Below are 22833 nucleotides of genomic sequence, written 5' to 3'. Positions count from 1 at the left end.
CTTTGAAAGTTCCCAGACAGACAAATGGGTTAAGTAACAGCACTCAGGCCAAGGGAACATGCTGCACAGTACAGCTAGGCTATAACAGTGCACAGAGAACTGTAGGAAATGCAGTGAGTGTCTGCAGTCTCTAAAGAACAAGTGAGGAAACAGGAGACAAAGTACCCTTAGCCTCACAAATATTTAATCATGATCTCTTCCTTGAGCACTTAGCACAATGCACTGCAACAGTTAATCAAATCATAATTCTGTCACTGAGCTGGAGCCATTTGGGTGGTGTCCACTTCATCATTGTATCCTTTACAGCATTTACCCAGTGTGCTTCACTCAGGAAAAATCTATCTAGGTAGTTTGTTCAAAGAACTGTAGCTGCACAAAGATAAGACACAGTCTTCGTCCTTGGCTTAACCTCTCTAAGCTGCAGCTCTTCCACCTGAAAAATGAAGAGTTTAACCAATGACAGATGAAGGCTGAACCAGCTCTAATGCTCCAACTCTCAAAGTCAGAGAAAGAACACAGGGTTCCAGAAAAAAATAAATGAATAAAGTGACTGATGAAGAAACACATATACACACACAACACATACATACACACACACACATACACACACATACAAACACACACACAGGGAGGGGTAAGGAGCCAAATTAACTTGAGCTTAAATAAAGCAAGGAGGCAGAGAACAGGGTCAGCAACAGAGAAGCAGGCACTGCTACCTGAGAAAAGGACAGACAGGCGATGCAAGTCCTTCAGTACCAAGACTTTATGTAATGCTGATGAAGAGTCACACTGAAAAAGCATTTCAAGAATTAGAAATGGCTTATTAAGGGTCTTAATTCTAGAAATGTTGGAAGAATCTGCCATCTAGTGGTGTGAAATCCCTTCTGGCCCACAAAAAAAAAAAAAGAAAAAGAAAAAAAGAAAAGAAATAACCAACAGTTCCAGGTATTGTATATTGTATACAATGACCAGAATGCACACAAAAATGAAACAAGGAAAGAAAAAGATACTTATGGCCCAAAATTTTAAAATACTTAAAAAACTGGAGGAGCTCAATGGTGGAGCACTTGTCTACCAGACAGAAGGTATGGGGCTACATTTCAGCACCATTTAAAAAAAAGAACAGACTTGTCAAAATAAGAAAGGGCTCAAGAAGTATATAACATCATATTTCATATATGTGTATACACACACACACACACACATTGTTCCTCTCAAACAAAACTAAGTAAAATTCCTATAAAATAAGTCAAGGTAAGAGGTAAGGAAGAAGTCTTGCAGTTCTTCGTTCACTCCCAAGAATAAACAACAGGCAGCATTCAGAGCATAGGAAGAAATTCAGTTTGGCCATGTTGATTTCTCTGGGAAGGAGGGAAGGAGGAAGGGAAGGAAGGAGGGAAGGAGGAAGAGAGGAAGAAAGGGGGATTATAGAGTGGCTCTTACATCTACACAAGAAAATATAATCAAAGCACAAAAAAATATTGCTCAAGATTAGTAAAATCCAGACATTAAAAAAATACCAAGTTAAATCAAAACACTCAAAAAAAAGGAAAAGAATAGAAGATGGAAGGGAGGAAGGGAGGGAGAAAAGGAGGGAAGGAAGGAGGGGGAAAACATCATGAGATCCAAAGCAACAACCAAGCAGCAGAGGCAGCATCAGCCCCATGAAGCTCAACTCTAGCATAAGAACCAGCGCAGCCTATCAAGGAATCTCCAGAGGAGCAATGACAACGGAGGAGCCTCAAACTGTTCCCATTTTTGATTTTAGGAATAGGCCAAGGTCAAGCCACAACTGCCAAAAACTTACCACCATTACCATATATTACCAATCATACACTATTCCTCACCACAAAGACAAAGAGGCTAACAAGTAGTAGCATACTTAGCTGGTATCCATCTGGAGACCGCTAATGACCAAACTCTGCCAGCATAGTGAGTTACATATTCAAAATATTTTGATCAAGGGAAAAAGCAAACAGAAACCCACCCGGGATAACCAAATCAGCACCCATAAAGCATAGCTCTTCAGCGTTCAGCACTCCACTATTTGAAAGTGTTCCCTACTTCCCTAATGACTATGTGTGTCCTCTTCTACCTTCAAAGCCTCCTAGAATAGCATGTCCCCGACTACTGTGTGGTAAAGGACAGATCTGACATAACTACTCTCAGCATTGCAAGTCACCCTTAGCTGACGATTATCCACTTCAAGACAAGCTGATGTCCTATCTATTGTCCTCTGTAAATGCTGTGTCAAGTTTGGCTTAAGACAATGTTCGCTTCGAGAACAGTATATTTTCAGTCATCCAAAGGCTTGAGCTCTCCCTCTGCACAGCTCTGATTTGCATTACTCATCAGTCAGGTACTTCCCATGGACTGTATGAAACACGAGTGCTAGAGAGAAGATGTTCAAATGAAAACTAAAGAGCCTCTTTTTCTTTCTAATTTATTCAATTATTTATAAGGAATAGTACTATGGCTTGGATATGGTTTGATTGTAACCCAAGGCTCTGGTTCCATGGGTTGAAATTTGATCTCTATTGTGAAGTACTAAGAGGGTAAACAAAATTAACCTAACTATAGTGCTAAGAGATGGGGACTTTTATGATATGAGGAATAGATAAAACAATTAGGGGAACCTCCATTTGGGAAATCTCCAAACATAGTGGTAGAGAAACCAGACGGTGGCTGGAAGCTTTCTGCCCTCTTCCTCTCTCTCTGTCCTGCCCCCAACTCCCCTCCTCTCTCTCTCCTGACCTCTTTCCATGAGAGGCCACAGGATTCCAGCATGAAGACTATCTACCAGATAATGCTGACTGACCTTAAAGCTTTAGGACTCTAAGCCAAAATAAAGCTCATTTCCAGAAAGAAAGGAAGGAAAGAATGAAGGGAGGGAGGGAAGGAGGGAGGGAGGGAGGGAGGGAGGGAGGGAGGGAGGGAGGGAGGGAGGGAGGGAGGGAGGGAGGGAAAGAGAAAAAGAAAGAAGAAAGAAAAAGAAAAGCACACCTCTGGTATTTCCTGACAGCAAGTACCAATGGATTGGCAAAAACAGCTTATTGCAGTATGACATACATCCTGAAAATTCATGATAAAGCCGGGCGGTGGTGGCGCACGCCTTTCGTCCCAGCACTAGGGAGGCAGTGGCAGGCGGATCTCTGTGAGTTCAAGGCCAGCCTGGTCTACAAGAGCTAGTTCCAGAACAGGCTCCAAAGCTACAGAGAAACCTTGTCTCGAAAAAAAAAAAAAAAAAATTCATGATATAGAGGATCTAAAGTCTAAAGAGGTCAATACTACTGAACAGTAATTTTGTAGTTAACAACGCCTGATAGAAATTCAAAGTTGAATAGAACAAATTTTGCTTACATGTATTTACAATTCAATTAAATTAAGAACAAAAGCAAAAAAAAAAAGACTATACCTTGTTTAAAGTAGTCAGTGTCATTTAAAATGTATATTAAAACAGTTTTTTTTAAAAAAAGGAGAAGTGTGGTGGCACCCAGGGTAGATAGAGAAGGGGAGCATGGATGAGAAACTGATTGTTTATGGAGGATAAAGTGTACTTCTTGGGTTGATTTAGATATGGAGGGGAAATAAGCAAGCATGACCATAGAGTGTATTCCCAAGATGCCATATTAATTTCTGTCTTATGTTGCCCAATTTACCACAATTTCTCCTCTTGAACAAAGCTTGAAGCACCAGACAACACAGTGAATTTCATAAAAACCATGAGTTCATATGTTATCAATTCATTCCAACTCTACTATGGCTGATTTATTGTGCACTTATAAAACCCTCGCAGATGATGAATGTCACATGTTCATATTACTACAGAAAGAGAAAACAAACAAAGCTGTGATAAATATTTCACCTTCTTTCATTTAAAAAAAGACCACACAATGAAAATATAAACCACAAGGCAAATGTTTTATCATTCCCAGTGGGATATTTACATTCATCCCTGCTTGACAGCAATTCTCCACCAGAAACATCAACGCCATCCATCTCTGAGCCAACTGCTTTCAGGAGTTACATATGACTGTAGAATCAAGGAGAGCATCTCCTTCAGTTAGATAATATACCTAACTTTCTAAAACTCATTAAACAGACCACTACCACAAAAAACAGGTAGTTAGGTGCTTAGATTTTTGTATCATGGTATTACAGGCATGCACAACCATTCCTGGGTTGGTAATTAGCAAGAATTTTTAACTAACCAGAGAGTAATTTTAAAAAGAACATATGTCACCATAATTGGCCTACAAAGTTCTACATGATTTAGCACTCAGCATTATGTTTTGACCTCAGGTCATTAATCTACTTGTCAACTCGCGCCTTTCAAACCAGCCTCCCTGCTCTTCCTAGACAACACCAAGGGCATTACCAAGTCAGAGCTAGCTATTCTGTCTGCACAGAACCCTCAGTTCCTAGAAATCCAAAAATAACTACCCTCACCTTCTTATTGGTCTTTGGTGAGGTGCCATTTTTTCAATGGAGGTAACCTAGACACACTTTTGTTGGGTTTATTATTATTATTATTATTATAAATACGTGTGTGTGTGCGCGCAGGTGAGTACAGCAGAGGGCAGTTTGTAGGAGTCAGTTCTCTCCTTCCACCATATGAGGGAACTTCAGTCATCAGATTTCATGATAAGCACTTTTGCCTGCCCACACATCTCACCAGCTAGACACGCTAACCTGCCATCTGTTCTTTACTCTCCATCTCTGATAACCTTTTTCAGGAGTGCTTATCAATACCTACCACACTGTATGTCCTTTACTTGTTGCCCATGGTCCCCTCTACAGTAGGTTACATAAGGTCTAGCAGAGGTACAGAGGATAGCGAGCAACGTGCACTGGGAAGAATGGACATGTACTAGTGCCATACATGAGCAGGCCAGTCACACCACAGCCAGCACATTCTAGCCACAACAGGATTCACTCACAAACTATAATAGGAGCAGTAAAGGAGAGCAGCAAAGCTCTGTGCAGACCTGCAGAATGGGTAAGAAAAAGAAATACCACTGTCCACAAAGACAAGTCAATATATAACCGGTGAAACTGGAAATAAAAAAAGTAGGAATGTGAGCATTTTACTTCAATCTTAAAATCAAAGAATCAAGTAGTACCTAAAAATGTCTACCTGTAGAAAGCAAGAATTTGAAGCAAGAAATATTTTAGAACTACTTAACACTTAAAATTATATCCAAACATCATTCATAAAAATAAAACATAAAAGAAAACACTATAATGGTAAGTGACATCTTGGGAAGTATTCACCATGTGTCCCACACATCCAGAATTAATATGCAGATTATATAGATTATACAAAATGTCACGACCAAAGTACCTAATAAAATAAGCCCTATGATAAGCATTTCATAGTGAATAAGCGTGAACAGTCAATTAGCATGCAAAGAGCAGTTCAACAGCATTAGTAGACAAGGAAATGCAAATTAAAACTAGAATGGAATATTTTTTGTTATTGGGTTTTTGCAGAGCTGAGGATGAACCAAGGACCATACACTTATACCTCTGCGCTGCACCTTTTCCATCCCAGAGGTAATTCTTTCATAATAGGTATTCAATGTGATATCAACCCCACCAGCAAGAGTACAAATTACCAAGGTTATTTTCATGGCTCTCCACAAACTGATGGTAGGGCTTATTGCTGAAGACAACACCTACATAACTCATTAAAAATGGAGCTGGTGCCTACCTAAAGCCTTCACCCTTTGGATTAGTGCTTTTGGTACTGGCAGGTACTCGACATACTACCAAAAGAGGAAGGTAAACATCAACCCAGCTACAAAGCCCTTGCTCTCCAAGAGTGGCTACCTGCAAGATACTCTGGTGCAATAGTGGCACAAAGCATATGGGAGTAACCAGCTAATATCTGATTGGATTTAAGACCTACTACACATGATAGAAACCATGCTCAACACTGCCCAGGGTGGTCAAGAACCTGACACTAGATAACCCAAAGAACCTAGGGAAAACCCAAATACTACTGTTCTACTGAAAGGACAGAGCAATAAAATGACTCCTAATGACAATCTGCTATACTCATAGATCTATGCCTTACTTAGTCATCAACAGAGAAGCTTCTTCCTGCAGCAGATGGAACAAAACCAGAGACCCAGAACCAAACAATGAAGAGAGTGAGGGACCTTGAAATACTCAGCGCTAAATGTGATGTGTCCATCAAATCCCTCCCCTCAAGGGTTCAAGAAACCCTTTGAAAAAGGAGGCAGAAAGAGTCTAAGAGCAAGAGGGGATGGAGAAAGCCAAGAAAACAAGGCCCTATAAATAACAGAATAGATGCACATATGAACTCACAGAGACTGAGGCAGCATGCATAGGACCTGCACAGGTCTGCACCAGATGGGGTCCTAGAGCTGAAAGGAGAAGAAACACACACACACACACACACACACACACACACACACAAACAGGGATCTCTATCTTACAAATAAAGAATGAGTTTCCTCTCAGGAAGTATCACTGGAGACACAAACCACTCCAAAGGGGAGGCTGAATGCCCAGTAGCAAATGGTCAACACAAAATAAACTCAATGGCATCTTTGGAGGTTCTTTGTCTCAGAGTGTTAAGTCAGGACATTTTTTTTTGTTTTCATTTTTTATTAAAAATTTCCATCTCCTCCCCTCTTCCCACTTCCCTCCCCTCCCCTCCACCCATACCTCCACTCCCTCCCTCTCCAGGCCAAAGAGCCCTCAGGGTTCCCTACACTATGGTAAGTCCAAGGTCCTCCCAACTCCCCTCAGGTCCAGGAAGGTGAGCATCCAAACTGATGAGGCTCCCACAGAGCCCGTCCATGCAGTAGAATCAAAGCCCATCGCCATTGTCCTTGGCTTCTCAGTCAGCCTCCACCGTCAGCCACATTCAAAGAGTCCGGTTTGATCACATGTTCCATCAGTCCCATTCCAACTGGTCTTGGTGATCTCCCATTAGATCTGTCCCACCGTCTCAGTGGGTGAACACACCCCTCACAGTCCAAGTCAGGACATTTTTTATTTTAAACTTCACAAGTCCTTTGCTTATATATTCTGCCTTTTGGTTTTGTGTTTTTATGGGATTCCCATGTGTATAAACATGTGCCTCTGCATCTAAATGTATTTCTTGTGCTTTTTCTTTGGCTCTTTTTCTTATTTGGTTGTTTTGTCCTATTTCAATTTGCTTGTTTTTGTTTTATTTACTGTATAGCATTTTATCTTATTATTATTCCTTAGATACCTCCCTGTTTTCTAATGAAGAGACAGAAAGGGTGTGAATTGAGATGGGAAGGGAGATGGCGAGGAATTAGGAGGAATAGAAAGAAGGGAAAATATCAGAACATATTGTATGAAAAAGAATACCACTGGTGAATACCATTGGTGAATAAAGAAACTGCCTTGGCCTGTTGATAGGGCAGAACTTAGATGGGCGGGGAAAACTAAACTGAATACTGGGAGAAAGGAGGTGGAGTCAGAGAGAAGCCATGTAGCCCCACCAGACACAGATGCCGGGATCTTTACCCTGTAAGTCACAGCCTCATGGCAATACACAGATTAATAGAAATGGGTTAAATTAAGATATAAGAGTTAGCCAAAAAGAAGCTAGAGCTAATTGGCCAAACAATATTGCAAATAATACAGTTTCTGTGTGATTATTTCTGGGCTGAGAGCTGGGAACAAACAAGCAGGTCTCCTTATTATGGACAACAAAAAGAAATGAGAAATAACAGAAAGGCTCATATGCTGATGGTAAATTGGTACAACTACTGTGAAAAATGGTGGCATTATCTGATGAACTTGGAGATGTTCCTTCCCAATAGTCCAGCCAGTCAAATCTTGGTTCTGCATCCTGTAGATACTCATGCACATATGTGCCAAAGTAATATGCAATGTCTGTTAGCACACTACAACTTTACAACTTTTAAAACATCCTGAAAAAAACAAATTTTCATCTACAGGAGAATGAAGAAACATGACACATAGTCGAGATAAAATGAAATTCCCTACTAGTGTTAATAAATGAACTAGAGCAATATAAATCAAACATCAAGTCAGAGAGCAAGACTGCTGTATCTTCTATGTGATTCCATGGATATGAAATGAAAACAAGACAACTAAATATGAGGAAGTGATAACACTGTGAGGAAGGAGAAGGAATAAGATTTACAACTAATGGTAGTGTTTCCTCTCTGACAAGCCAACAGGATCATGAACGTGACTGAGTGTTTGTGTGTGTGTGTGTGTGTGTCCCTGTGTCTGTGTGTCTATGTGTGTGCATCTATGTATGTGTGCCTGTGTTTGCCTGTGTGTCTGTGTATTCATGTCTGTGTGCCTGTGTCTGTGTGTGTGCATCTATGTGTATGTGCCTGTGTTTGCCTATGTGTCTGTATGCCTGTGTCTGTGTGTCTGTGTGTGTGTGCCTGTGTTTGCCTGTGTGTCTGTGTGTACGTGTCTGTATGTATGCCTGTGTCTATGTGTGCACATCTATGTATGTGTGCATGTATCTGTGTGTTTGTGTCTATGTGTGTGTGCCTGTCTGTGTGTGTATCCATGTGTGTGTGTATCTGTGTTTGTGACTATGTGTGTGCCTGTGTCTATGTGTCTGTGTGTGTCTATAGTGTGTGTATGTGTCTGTGTGTCCATGACCAGATGTATGCAAGCTCTTCTGCCATATAAAAATTTTATAAAATCCTGAACAAAAAGCTATAGACTTACCTGTGACTGGCATACAAAGCTTGTACGCATTCTTAGTCTGAGATTCATAATGACAGAACTTTTAAGACTTACTAGTAGACACGAATTAAACTAAAAATTTAGATCTCATGTTTTGTTCATCTGACTCAAAATCTGATACTATCCATTTAGAGAACCAGACAGGTAACTTGGCCAACTAACAAAACACATGTCAATTTCAGACTCCAGTTACAAAGAGAAAACATCACCAAAAGTAGAAACATTCATGGTTTCAAGTAAACCCCAGAGGGGATGGTGGGTAAACAAAGAAGCAGAGTAACTGTGAAGAAGAGGGCAGAGGTACTGAGAGATACAACGCAAGCAACAAGTTAGCCTGACTCTGTAAGTGGACAGGTGATGTCCATTGAGACCTTTCATAGGAAGGCACTGCAGACAGGATCCTTCCTCAGTCCTCCAAATAGTGACAGGTATTACATACAGAAAAGAGAGAGAAGGTCTAAAAAGCTAATAGGACAGGACAAACTTCTCAATGAAATTTCCAGTGTATTGTCTGGCTCAGAGGCAGAAGGACCAGACTATAAATACAATGTTATAAATACTAAATGTAATTATACACAGGAGTACAGACTGAAGACACCAAGATTTATGTATGTACCTAATAGTCCAGTAAATAAGAGAACAGATGCCTGCTTACCTATGACCAGGGTGGTAAACAGCAGTATTTATTCCATGAGGATAATGACCACTGAAGCTGAAACTGTGACTCTCTTGGTAGCTCTGATTTGTTCCAACACTAAGTTAAAGAAAGCAAAACAGAAATAAGTAACATTAAACCACCATGGACACCAGTAGATACTGTAGCAGCTAGTCTTTACGGACAGAAAACACCAGCCATTATTGAGGACATAAAACAACCAGACACACTACAGTGGGGAGATGACTGATACAATCATATTGTTTGAAAGTCTGAAAATTTTGTATAAAAATAAACTACATGACCCTATGACCCAGCAATCCCATTGGAAGATATTGGCCCAGGAAGAATAAAAATGGTTATCCATAAAGACTTATACAAGAATGGCCATCGTACAATCTGTGCCATAATCAAACGGTCAAGAATGGTCCAGTTTGCCACAGCCCCAAACTGGAAAGTCTATCTACAAAGGAATGAATCAACAAACCATGAGATACCTGTGTATATAAATGTAAATATATTTGTATGATTCATGAAAGATGAATCATTGGTTAAAAGGGAATAAAGTAATGATATACCAAAATACATGAATTTCAAAATATGGTGAATGAATGAGATTTCTGCAAAATATTATATATTATATGTATAATATATAATATGATTCCATTGATGTGAACTGTCTCAATAAGCAAAGCTAATTTATGATTAAAAATAAAGTCTTTGAAAATAGTAGTTGTCATGGGTAGATGTGGAAGAGGGAGGGAGGAGGGAGCTCTCTAGTATGGTGACAATGTTCTAATTCTTGACAGTGGTCTGAATGGTACAAATCAGTGCATTAATCAAACTCACAGAGAGCTACAATTAAGATCTGTGCATACCACTGTCTGCAGAGTGCATCTCTGAAAAAACTATGAGAAAATAATGAACTCTTAATAATATGCATTCTCAAGCATTTGACACTTCTAATGCACTATGAAATACAAGAAATAAACATATGCGTATTCACTATACAAGTCTTTCGAAGTGCCTAATGTATTTGAAATTTTTCATAGTTTGACAAAAAGAAATATCAATATCACACACTAGCTCAGAAGAATAAACATCACATCAAAATGATTTCCAATAAATTTTTACCTGACAAGGTAACTTCTTAGTTCTCCTCGGTAATTGATGACCAAGAGCTCTGCAGACCACTGTGCACTTGCTTTGTATTCTAAAAATACCAACCCAGCAATGGCATAGCTCAAGTCACCAGGAAAGAGAGATGCCTGAAACAGGAAATTATGTTATTATAGAGGTAGCAGAAAAATAGCACATAACTAGACAATATCCCAGATATTGGCTGTGAAACCAAGCTTAGACCACAGCAGCTCCTTGAAATACTCAGCCAAATAAGCACATTCCTATTCAAATTCCCTGTAAAATCAAGAGGGGGAAAAAAGCAGGACATGCCACCATTCAACCTCTTCCCAGACATAAGCTGTCAAGTATTAATCTCCACTGCAACAGTCTATGCTAAAAAGACTTCAGGCACTTTCCACATGCCTACTCAACAATTCAAAGGGGAGGATGCAACACACTCAATGTCAGCCTTTCCATCAAGCAACTATCTAACCACGCTGATGGAGATCTGAAAGTCTAAGCACATTTGGAGGCATACATAACAGTATCTACCTAGAACATGATCAGAATGCTCCATCTTGGCAAGACTATTTTAGGCTAAAGCAACTAAAAATCAATGGACAGGCAAGGCCCTCTATTCTTCCCTTACTTAAAAATAAGGCACAAATTTCTTTTGGTAATAGTGTCTCTCTGAAGTAGGCAGAGGAAAAAGAGGCACACCTAAATAAGCCTGTGAGTCTTTTAAAGATCAGTTAGTCTTTCATGTATCTCCACATCATTTCCCACAGTGCAGCAACCCGAGCAGCCCACACTCCATTGTCCTTGTATAGACACATCTCCACAGTTTACAGGACATAAGCTCCTGGCTCAAACTGTTTCTTTAGGTTTTTCACTTTTCTATCAAGCCCCATGCATTCAGAAATACAGGTACCAATAAACATTTTATTATGCTAATCTGTCTCTTTTAAAAATTAATTTGCAGGCCCACAGAAATTAATTCAAGAGAATGGAGAAAAAAGTTTTATTCCAACATTTCAAAGAGTTCTTCATGATCTAGAACTGTTCAACAAACACCCACAGAGGCCTAATCCAAACATAGAGTCTACAAATATAATATCAAAGCACTTGCCAAATTTCACCCTTAGTACCAAAGCAAAAAATGCAAACACCTCACAACATTTCACAATGATTACATGCTAACATGATCATGTGCTGGATGTACTGTACTTAAATAAAACACAGTCTCCATAAATTTTACATGTCCCCATGACAACCACTTGAAAATGTAAAATTACCCTTGACCTCATAGACAGCGCTCATTACAGTCCCACTGGACAGCACTTGCCTGTTAAATGGTAATTTGAACCTTAGTTAGGTTTTGTGGAACTTCTATAATCTGAGCTCTGTTCAGTCTTTCCATGTTTCCACTTGTTATTTCTTAGAAAAATCATTCCCTGTATCATTGGCTCTCAACAGTAACTTCCTAAGTCAGTGCATTGCTTTTTCTCTACTCTCCCTTTTAAGGTGACAAAGTCCAGCTGCTCTAGAAGTTGACTCAGTTGCAACAACTCACATGTTTCTTCCCTCACTATAGCCCATCAACAATCCCTACCATGATAAAAGAGAAACTGAGATGTCCTAAATGAAATGATGCGGGCCAGAGATGGAGGAAGCAGAGCATGAGGCCAACACACTATTCATGCTCCAACTGTGACTTAAACCCCATCAGGACCAACAACCAGGCCCACACACAATGTAGCTTGACTGCTCAGCTAGTCAATCCATAAACAAGGACTGCTTCTCCTTACAGATGGTCCTCACATCCTAAGCTTCCCTCCTTTCTACAGCAATGTAGATCCACTGAAACAGTGCTTCCCTTCTCCTGAGACTACCACACAACCCTTCACTCTGAGTCCAGGAGACAGTTTCTAACTGGAGCCTTGCTCCTGAAAGACAGGAGAAATTTTCTCTGGACCTGATCCTTTGCTAGTCTCTACCTCATTGACTGAAAAAAGACCCTTTTAAATTCAGACATGCCCTAATCTTAAGAGTTTAATCATTTCTGAGCCGGGCGGTGGTGGTGCACACCATTAATCCCAGCACTCAGAAGGCAGAGGCAGACAGAGAACCAGGACAGGCTCCAAAGCTACAGAGAAGCCGTGTCTTGAAAAACAAAAACCAAAGAGTTTAATCATTTCTGTTCAGTTCTTATTGTAAAATGGCTTATGCCTACAAAGTGCATTAACAAATATAAAGAAAACCACATAAGTATAATTATCTAACTAGATGCTACATATTTTAAGATTATAGCTTATTATTCTCATTTATACTTGTATTTCGCCTCTCTTCACACTCATCCACTGCAACTAATACAGAGAAGACACACGGGCCGGGTGATTTAAAATGTACACACACCGGGGAAATAACGAAGAGCTCACTTCCCATGAGGTCAAACACCCTTACAGTCCCGGTACTTTCAGCATAAGCCAGGAGAGTGCAGTCATAACTCCATGCTACCCGTCTCCACTGGGGCTTTGGGTCCTTTGGAACTAGAGCAAAAAGAAAAGAGGCATTTTAAACAATATATAATAACGAGAGAAAATAGTTTAAATGATTGTAGTAGCATAAATAATCAGTAAGTACCTCATCTCCTAAAGTGATCTAATGCTCAGTCAAAACAATAGTTCCCAGAAACCTACTTCAGGGCACAAACCATGGCAAACTTTGGCTCCATTACTTCATAAGCAAAGCAGCTTACTGATGCCAGAGCTCTGATAATTGCTGAACATGCCCTAGACTAGTAAGAGCTCAAGAATAAGCTACTGCAAATCCTGATGAAATTGAGAGTAATCAAGCCCAGAGCACAAGTTATTAAACTGTGTTGCTGTATGGGGTGGCAAATCAAACTGTAGGAGTCAACAAAAATGTGAGAATGATAAAAATATTTTGGGCACACAATGACCAAAAATTGAATCAAAATCAAACACATAAAAAATCTGAAGTGTCCCTGGCAGTGTTCACCCATACTGTCCTCCCTAGCTGTACTGCAGGCTCTGGGCACACAGCACACGCACCTTGGACATGCACGACCTGTCAGATCATGCAACACCAAGGAAGACAGCCTGAAATCCTCACTAGGACTCAAAAATGACAGCATACAATGAACTAGTCTCTTTACTATACACACAAAATTGTATGCTCTTATAGAAAAACATTTTTACAGAAAATAAAGACTTCTAATACTTTCCTATTATTTCTCAGCACGTATCAAATTTTTGGACTGTACTGTGTTTGAATGTTTGGTTTTAAAATTGCTAGTTGAGTTGACAGCTTGAGAAACTTCAAAGAATTTTGGTTTAGAATTAGGGCACAATTTTAAATGGTATTAAACATACTTCTGTCGTTTGGTACTATGTATTTTTTCGAAGCATATTCTCAGCATTGATGACTACAAAATCAAAGTGTCAGCCAAACTCTGCAAAACACTAAAGATGTTTGACATCGTGCAGTACCACATAAGCAAGTACATCTATCTCATTAGTATGAAGGTTTGTTTTCCTCTTTAATAAAAGATACACACACACACACACAGACACACACACACCCCAAAAATATTTGCAAATACATTTTGTATGGTTTATTTTCAATAAATATTTTATTTGTAGATCTAGTTTCTATATTTATATACCTGGGGACAATAAATTTCACAAACAAATTAGTCATAAGTAGAAAATAATTTAAGCAGCATTAGCCTAGAGTTAGTAAAATCAGTAATTATTCCAAGCCACTGAGTTCAGCTCCTCTAAAAATCTACAACGTTAAAAGTACAGCCGAGAGTTTTTAAGTAAAGGCAGTGTATATTATCAAAAGATACAATCTAAAAATAAATATGAAAATAAATTATATACATATATATGTATATATATATATATTAAGGCAGATAAATTAAGAGCTATTCTTAATCATAAAGTTTTAAGATTTTGAAAATAAATATCTTAATAATAGTCCTAATAAAAACCATATGCAAATTGATTTTAAAATTACAAATAAATCTTCGATATGACTCTGAAGTCTCATTTCTGATTATTTTCAAAGGAAATGAGATCTATGAGATAACTACACTCCCATGTTGTTACTTCATTATTTACAACAGACAAGGGACAGAAAGTGTATTTATCAACTGATGATAGATAAGTAAAATCTGATATATACATGTGTTTAATGGAGTACTTTTCAGCCATAAAAAGTACTCATCAACATGGAGAAACTGGCGATCTTTATGTTAAATGAGATGAGGCAGGCACAGACAATACTATACATTCATACATGAAATCTTAAAAAGCTGATCTCACAAAATCTGAGCACAAAAAGGTGGCTCCAGAGAGAGGACGGTGGGGAGGGTGAGATGCAGACATGCTGATTGATGGGTACTAAGTTACAAAGAGCATGCGGCCTCTGATTCGTCCCTGCAGCCAGGTCTCATCTCCTCTTGCTCTGACTCTTACAATAGCCTTGTACCTACTCTTCGCACGTGTGTCTCTCCTCTCTTCCCTCCCTGGCATTTTCCAAAGGTAACTTTTCAATTAGGAAGATAAACAGATCACATCTTCCTGTTGCCCTAAAATCCCTGATGGTTCTGCTTCCAACAACACAAGTACTGACTTCTCAATATCCACAGACGATCCTTCACAAAAAACTCCATCACGGTGTTCTAGCTTCCCCTCCATCACATCCCCCCTGATACTCCTAACACCAACCTCACCACCTGGGAAATAAACAAACCTGTGCCCTCCACACACTTCACTACTTCTGCTAGATGGTCCCTTTCCAGCTGCTTCTCTCCTTCCTTGACTCTTCAAAACAGACAGTGGTCTCTGTGCACCAAATATGCTGAGCACAAACTCTTCTGAAGTATTTACCACACTGTATCATGTTGCTTACATAATTGAATGTCCCATGGATCTCTGATGTCCTTAAAACTGGAGAAAGTGTCCTATTTAGCATTACCATCTCAGGACTTCCCTCCTTTGCTAAACATCTCTGTAAACCCCCGAACAGATACTCTCAGACATCTGTCTATGAGTTCATTCTAAATACCATCATGCTGACAAGGCAGCCACCCCTTCATCCTACCTCGTTTGCTTCGGCATATTTGGTCACACAACACAAAATGAGTAGAGCATAAGCCAACAAGCAGGTGAGGGTGACGTCAGAAGAGCTAAAGCAGGAAACCTGCCCAAAAGTGCATTCTAGGGGAGCATGCACAACAGATTGAGACCTGGCTAAAAAAAAAAAATCAACCAACTAATTAAGAAGTGGGACACTATCAACACAATATATTGAAGAAAACTAAATAAATTGCATGATCCTACTCCATTTTCTAAAAAGCCAATTCATGTGTACACAAGATTATAGAAGGGTTATTTTAAGTTATTTATTTCAATATATGAGAACAAATTAAAATGAAAAGTATTATTACCTTCTTCTACTTTCCTGTATTACTTTAATTCATTACAACTATATTATCACATTTATTATTAAAATGAATCAAATAATAAGTTTCAAGCTGAACTGTCCATCACAAACAGAACAAATAGAAAAACAGAGTAGACAGACTTAATTCTAACCAAATCAATAACTGTATTAAATATTCTAAACATTCCAATTAAATGACAGAACTACTTAGACCATAAAAAAGGTAAAATCCAATCAAATGCTGCCTACCACGCACATATACTAAATAAAATCAGACAGCTACTTTATTAAATAAAAGCACACAAAGGATGGTGAGCTCCAGGCCAGCCTGGGTTAAGTAGCAATCCCGGCTTAAATAAATAACAAATATAATTAATTAATTAATTAATGATGGTTTGAAATTAATTATCTAAATTTCCATCTTCTACCTAGCAAAATGAAAGCAACTTAAAATCTGCATGCAAAGGAAAAAAGATAAAGGAAAAAGTCAAAGAAAATACACAACAACAAAAAAGAAATCAACAATCAAATTTTTATTACTGAAGAACATTAGTAAACTGACAAAATTCTGGCTTGAATGAAGAGAAAGAAAAAATTATGTAAGCTACAAATATTAGAAACAACAAAAGTGGTATCAGTACAGATTCCAGTGGACAGTAGAGTGATAATAGAAAACATAATAGAGAATTTTAGAAACTATTTTATAGCTATGAATTGTATGAAAATTTTCATGCAAAATTTTAAAGGTTTTTAAAATGTTTTTTTTTTCTTTTTTCTTTTTCTGGTTTTTCGAGACAGGGTTTCTCTGCAGCTTTTTTAGAGCCTGTCCTGGAACTAGCTCTTGTAGACCAGGCTGGCCTCGAACTCACAGAGATCCGCCTGCCTCTGCCTCCCGAGTGCTGGGATTAAAGGCGTGCGCCACCACCGCCCGGCTTAACATGTTTTTAAAACTGAATCAAATCCTGATTATAAAAAAAGTCAACATTTTTTATAAATTCTATAAAACATTTAAGGAATTCCATGCAAACTCTTCAGAAAATAAAAAAAGCAACAACACCCACTCCAATTTTGAGACCATCACTAAGTATAAAACCAGGATGTGAAAACAAGTACATACCTATATTCCTCATGAATATAGGTACAATATTTTGATGACTGTATCTGTATAAGGGTCTAATAATGATATTGATCTAAAGGTAATCAAATATGATACTGAGTCGCCTGCTATTCGGAGACCAATTTTATCAGAATGCTTAGGGTCTCTTGATAACTAGAACACCAGTGTCCAAATACCTACATCTAGCATGAAAACTGGGTTGAAAAGGCAACCTGGGAAAGTCCATTTAAAATATCAGCCTAAAAAAGAGTTCATGGCCATCAACAAGCAAGTAACGCAGATTTCATTACAGTTTACTTGTGTAGAACATATTGTGCTACAGTAGTAAAGGAAAAACTCCTGAAAATCAGATGATTTTTAATGTCTATTTTTGTTCATCCTTAGTTGCTACTAAGAATGTGTAGTATGTTTTCAATAATAAAAAAACAAAAACGAGAGAGAGAGAGAGAGAGAGAGAGAGAGAGAGAGAAAGAGAGAGAGAGAGAGAGAGAGCGCGCAAAGGGATGTTGGATAACCTGAGACACTAGACTCACACTGAGTAGTTTGTTTCAAAGTCTGGGCATTTCAAATAGTTTATGTTCCTGATATTTTTCATGTCAAGACACATATCTAAAGAAACCGTGCTTGCACAGCATCTAACAGTAAGCTGAGGAGGCTTCAGAAAGTGAGAGGCAACCAGGGGCCGTCAGTCCACCCACCCTGTATCAATAGGCCAATGGGCTCTCTCGGTGTTTGTACAGTAGGCAAGAGGACAAAAACTCAACACCATAGTTCTTCAAAAGTCTAATCCCATCTGTCATTTTTAAGGCAGAAGAAGACTGAATTGCCATCAACGGTCTGGTGAACAGAGTCAAACAACTTCCAGCCCACATTTTAATCATTCTCAAATGGCCTATCTTTTATAAAACAATAATTGAAAAATATCAAAGTGGAAACAAATAACTCCTATTTCAGTTTGCAGACTCTGCAATATGCAGTCTCAAAAATGCATTAACGGCAATCTGGCCCCTCTTCTCCAGGCACACACATGAAATATCATTTGGCATATGGGAGTGATTCCCATAAAGATGAGTCAAATAATAAGCAAATGATCATTGCCTCACATTATATGAAATGGAGAGAAGCTATTAATGCAGCATTAAGGTCATAAATTCTGACATTCAGAAGCCCACAAAATAAACCATTAGTTCTCACCACATTATCTCATCTAGGCTGCCACATTAACTGTATGCACTAAAAAACTCTAACAAATACACTATGTACAAAATACAGAACAGTTGAAGCTTCCTATTTTCATGTTAACTTGTGGCATTTTAGTTTACCTGCTGGCTAAGAGCAGGTGCCTAATGCAAACACTCAAAGGGGCCCTCCCTGTGTGTCAGGATCATGCCAACACTGAGTGAGCATGCTCAGAAGAGGCCTGTCTCAGACTCCCTAAGTTTTTCACCAGCAAGAAAACTGCACTGGCAAATAGGCAATTGAACAACCCACATGACTCTTCTGTAGACTTCTTGACGTTTATGCAGATCTGACCTAATCTAGCAACTATGAACGAGAGAAGTGCATGAAGTCAATTCAGGATATACCTGAGTTCCAAGTTGACAGTCAACATTTAAACACTGCTTCTCATTATCTTGAAAAAGTTACTCCCCAGAAAGGACTTACCAATGCGCAAGGTCCTGATGTGGTTTGTATACACACTGTATAAAGAGAAATGCAAAGCCTGACTGACACTATTCAAAAATGTACATATGTACTATAGTATACAAAACATAAAATAAATATACATTTACTGATGTGAGATGTCCTTCTGTCTGTGTGTTGCTTTTACTGGTTAATGAATGAAGCTGCTTTGGCAGAATATAGCCAGGCTGGAAGGGCTATAGAGAGAGAGCATGTGGAGTCAAGAAGATGTCAAGGAGCTGCCAAAGGAGGCAGACATCATGTAGCTGCTCAAGAAACAAGAGGTAACAAACCACAAGCCTCACTGTAAAATATAAAATAATAGAAATAGATTAATTTAAGATGTAAGAGTTAGCCAGGAATATGCCTAAGTCATTTGCCAAGCAGTGATGTAATTAATATAGTTTCTGTGTAATTATTCGGATCTGGGCACCAGGAAACTAAAGAGCAGTCTCCTACAATTTACTCTCAAAAGTTTCCAAAATTAGCCAAGAACAGACAAATACATACTCATTCATAAAAAAATAATTTTATAGCTCCCACAACTTAACAGAGACAAAAAAAAATCTATGTGACTACAGTGAGTGACTAGAAATGTATGTAACTGTCATGTGTGTCGATCCTATGTGGGAAAGCATGGTAGACACTAGAAATGTGTGTAACTACCATGTATGGGGAGAACTAGACATCTTTTTTTAAGCTGAGTAACAGAGTAACCCTGCCTTCAGAGGCTTTACAATCTATTACAGTTTGATTGTGAAATATTCTCCACAAACTCGTGTACTGGAGCATTTGGTCCCCAGGCGATGGTACTATTGGAAAATCTGTAGATGTTTTGTAAGTGGAGTCATCTAAAGGAAGTGTATCAGTGAAGGGTGGGCCTCTGAGCTCTTACAACCCCAACTTGCCTACACTCCCCTCTCTCTGCTTCCTGACTATTTAGCCAATGGAATGAGTGGTCACACATTCCCACATCCACAACGAACTGTAAAACCTGAGCCAGCTAGAATAAATGCTTTCTTCCTTAAGTTCTTCTGGTCAAATATTCTCATCATAGCAATTAGATAAGTAAAACATAATCTAAGTTGGAAAAGAAAAATCAGGACAAGGGTCGCTACAGGCAGACGAGTATCAGAGAGTCACAGACTGGTGAGGAGAGGAGCTGCACTTGACCTCACAAGCGCAGGCTAATGAACCAATGCACTGTAACAGCAGCAGCTGTGTGGCAGAAAGAACTGTATTAAGGGAAGAGGGCACAGTGGGGCTGAGAAAACTGATCACAACTGTTCACTACAACACAGGACACCTGGCCAAAAAAAAATTGTCACAAGATGGTGTGCTGGCTCGATTTAACATCAACAACTCAAGCTAAAAGTAAACCTGAATTATGAAAATGCTTCCATGAGATCAGGCTGCAGGCAAGCCTGTAAAGTATTTTCTTAATTAATCAAAGAGGGAGGACTCAGCCCATTGTAGGTGGTGCCATTCCTGGGCGGGTGGTCATGGGTCTATAATAAAGCAACTTGAGCATACCGTGGGGAACCAGTAAGCAGCACCTCTCTATAACCTCTCCATCAGCTCCTACCTCCGGGTTCCTGGTCTGTTTGAGTTCCTGTCCTGACTTCCTTTGATGATGAACAGTGATATGGAGGTGTAAGCCTAATAAACACATTCCACCCCACACTGCTTTGGTCAGAGTTATCACAGCAATAGAATCCCTAACTAAGATAGATGAGTAGGCTAAGAATGACCTTGAGTAACAAAATAAAAACCATGTTCGACAGTTAGAATCAATCAACTGAGAATTTTTAGGTATAATCATAGTACCTAGTAGTTACTCTTTAGCACTTCTTAAGTAGCAATCATGCACCACATGTTAATTCAAAATTTCTCTGTTATTTAAAAATTATGTGCATATTACAGATTATAGCATAAATAATAAAAACCCAGAGACAGATATTGGGGTTCAAGCTGAAGATCAGAAAAGCAAAGTAGCCAAGTCACTAGAGAGCTCTTACCTCTATGAAATCTTCACTGAAAAAGAGAGTGAGTTCCTGTCTCATCTCACTTTATATTCCTCTCTAGCTGGGATTAAAGGCACGCACCACCATCGCCTGACCTCTATGGCTAACTAGTGTGGCTGCTGGGATTAAAGGTGTGTACCGCAACTGCATGGCCTGTATGGCTGACTAGTGTGGCTAGCTTTGCACTCTGATCTTCAGGCAAACATTATTTGATATATAATAAACAAAATATCACTATATTTCCCCTCTTTTGTTTAATATAAAAAGGTTATAACTAATATAAGAAAAACTATAAAAAAAGAAAAACTATATACAATAAGTACAGTAACTATATACAACATATACAGGCAATAAGTGCATCAACAATGTCTAGTCCATTTGCATTTGACAAACTCAAAGAAAATACTCCATTATCTATCCTGTCTTGGTGAGTCCAAAGTCTTGTACCTAACTTGTTTTCTATCATAATGTGCATTACTATGTTTTGATATCTCTCAATCTTATACACTTTACACTTCTTTAGCGAATTTCTTTTCTGAGTCTTATAAACAAGGAAAACTATAACTATCTAGTCTTCAACTTCCTCAAAGACCCAAGAAGGAGATAATATTAACTGAATAAACAGAAAGTGCAAGCAACTTCCAAACAATGTGAGAAATGACTGAAACAGCTGGCTGCCTGGACAGTCACCCAAATTTCCTCTACAATGTGGGGCATCCATTTTGAATTTAAAGGCCTAGATTATTTCACAGACTTTTCTATGAAGCCGAATTTTTGAAAGACTGTCCTGCCGTATCCTGACAAGGTTTGGCAGTCACTCTCTTTTGTGTCCTGCTTGACCAATTAGGACAACAACTGTCAGCAGTCGGGGCAAGGGCATTATCTTGCCCAGTGGCTTACTTTTGTCACAAAGAAAGTAAACTCCATGTGGAGTTTCTTCAGTGCCCATCATCTTCTATGAACTAGACTGGTCCTGCCAGGAGCAGACATGTCTCATTGTCATAAAAAAGGAACCTACGTTATTAAAACGTCTTGAATACCATATTCTGTAGATCTCTGAAGTGTTTGAAGATGACCTGTCTATCTAAAATATATTTGTTTGACCTCGAAAACACACCTAATATGACTACAAATTTAGCTGTAATAGGTGACTAATTACCAACCTGCATTTCCATATTAGCCTAAACAGTTGATAATAATAACTTTGAAGAACTAGAAATTTATATAACATTATGAAATGAGCTGTAAAGATACAATATCTTGAACCAGATTAGAAACATATGAACAGTATGCTCTAACAAAATTAATCTTGCTTAACTCCTGAGCTGTCTTTCTAGCCCAATGATTTAAGTGATAGTATTTAAGTGCTTGTATTGCCTCTGCTCAGTTGCTAGAGCCAGTTCCCCCAGCTATTCTGTATTAAGTGCACACCAGTTACAACAGATAAAAGACTTCCAAGAAGGGAGAGATCAGGATAGATTTCCTGGTGAAGGGCTCAGGAGGAAGGGGGATTGGCAGTCAGCCCTGAAGGCTGTGGAGTGGGGTGAGTCTGCTGAGGGAACAGGATGGGGTGTACAACTGACACTGCTGATGGGAGGGTTACTCACTGGCTGGTGCCCTCTGCTTCTGCTCCGTTAGCAATGACAACTGTGATACTTATTCACTGATAATGAAGGATAAGACTGGGCGGGTGGCAGCTGGTAAGATCATGAGATACTCTTTGGGACTTAAACAATAAATAGTCATTTGTTTTATTTTTAATTTAATTTTGGGGAGGTGGCAAGTGCATGCTATGTCATCTGTGTAGAAGTCAGAAAACAGCCTTCTAGTGATGGTTCTCTTGTGCCATATGAGTTCAAGGGATAGAACTCGGGCTGTCTAGGGTGGCAGCATGTCTCTTAACCTACTGACCCATCTCTCTGGCCATCTTTCAGACTCCCTGGAGATTATTTCTAGTGCTGTCCCATGAGAAAGGAAAGTCTGCAGGAAGAGGTTGTGTGGATTATTACAGGATG

The 22833-nt window shown here is 39.0% G+C and overlaps 1 protein-coding gene across 1 annotated transcript in view; it reads right to left on the bottom strand.

Moving 5' to 3' along the window:
* The window catches only part of Nbas (NBAS subunit of NRZ tethering complex), a 305414-nt gene that overhangs the window by 267180 nt on the left and 15401 nt on the right, over positions 1 to 22833 (bottom strand). Inside the window, exons 7-9 of the mRNA XM_038318917.1 lie at positions 12935 to 13068; positions 10532 to 10665; positions 9398 to 9496 (exon numbers count right to left, since the gene is read on the bottom strand). Coding sequence (XP_038174845.1) covers positions 9398 to 9496; positions 10532 to 10665; positions 12935 to 13068 — 367 coding nt within the window. The remainder of the gene's footprint in view (positions 1 to 9397; positions 9497 to 10531; positions 10666 to 12934; positions 13069 to 22833) is intronic.

The sequence above is a fragment of the Arvicola amphibius genome, chromosome 2 (genome assembly GCF_903992535.2).
Source record: "Arvicola amphibius chromosome 2, mArvAmp1.2, whole genome shotgun sequence".
Taxonomy (NCBI): domain Eukaryota; kingdom Metazoa; phylum Chordata; class Mammalia; order Rodentia; family Cricetidae; genus Arvicola; species Arvicola amphibius.
This window is presented reverse-complemented; position numbering and strand designations above follow the sequence as displayed.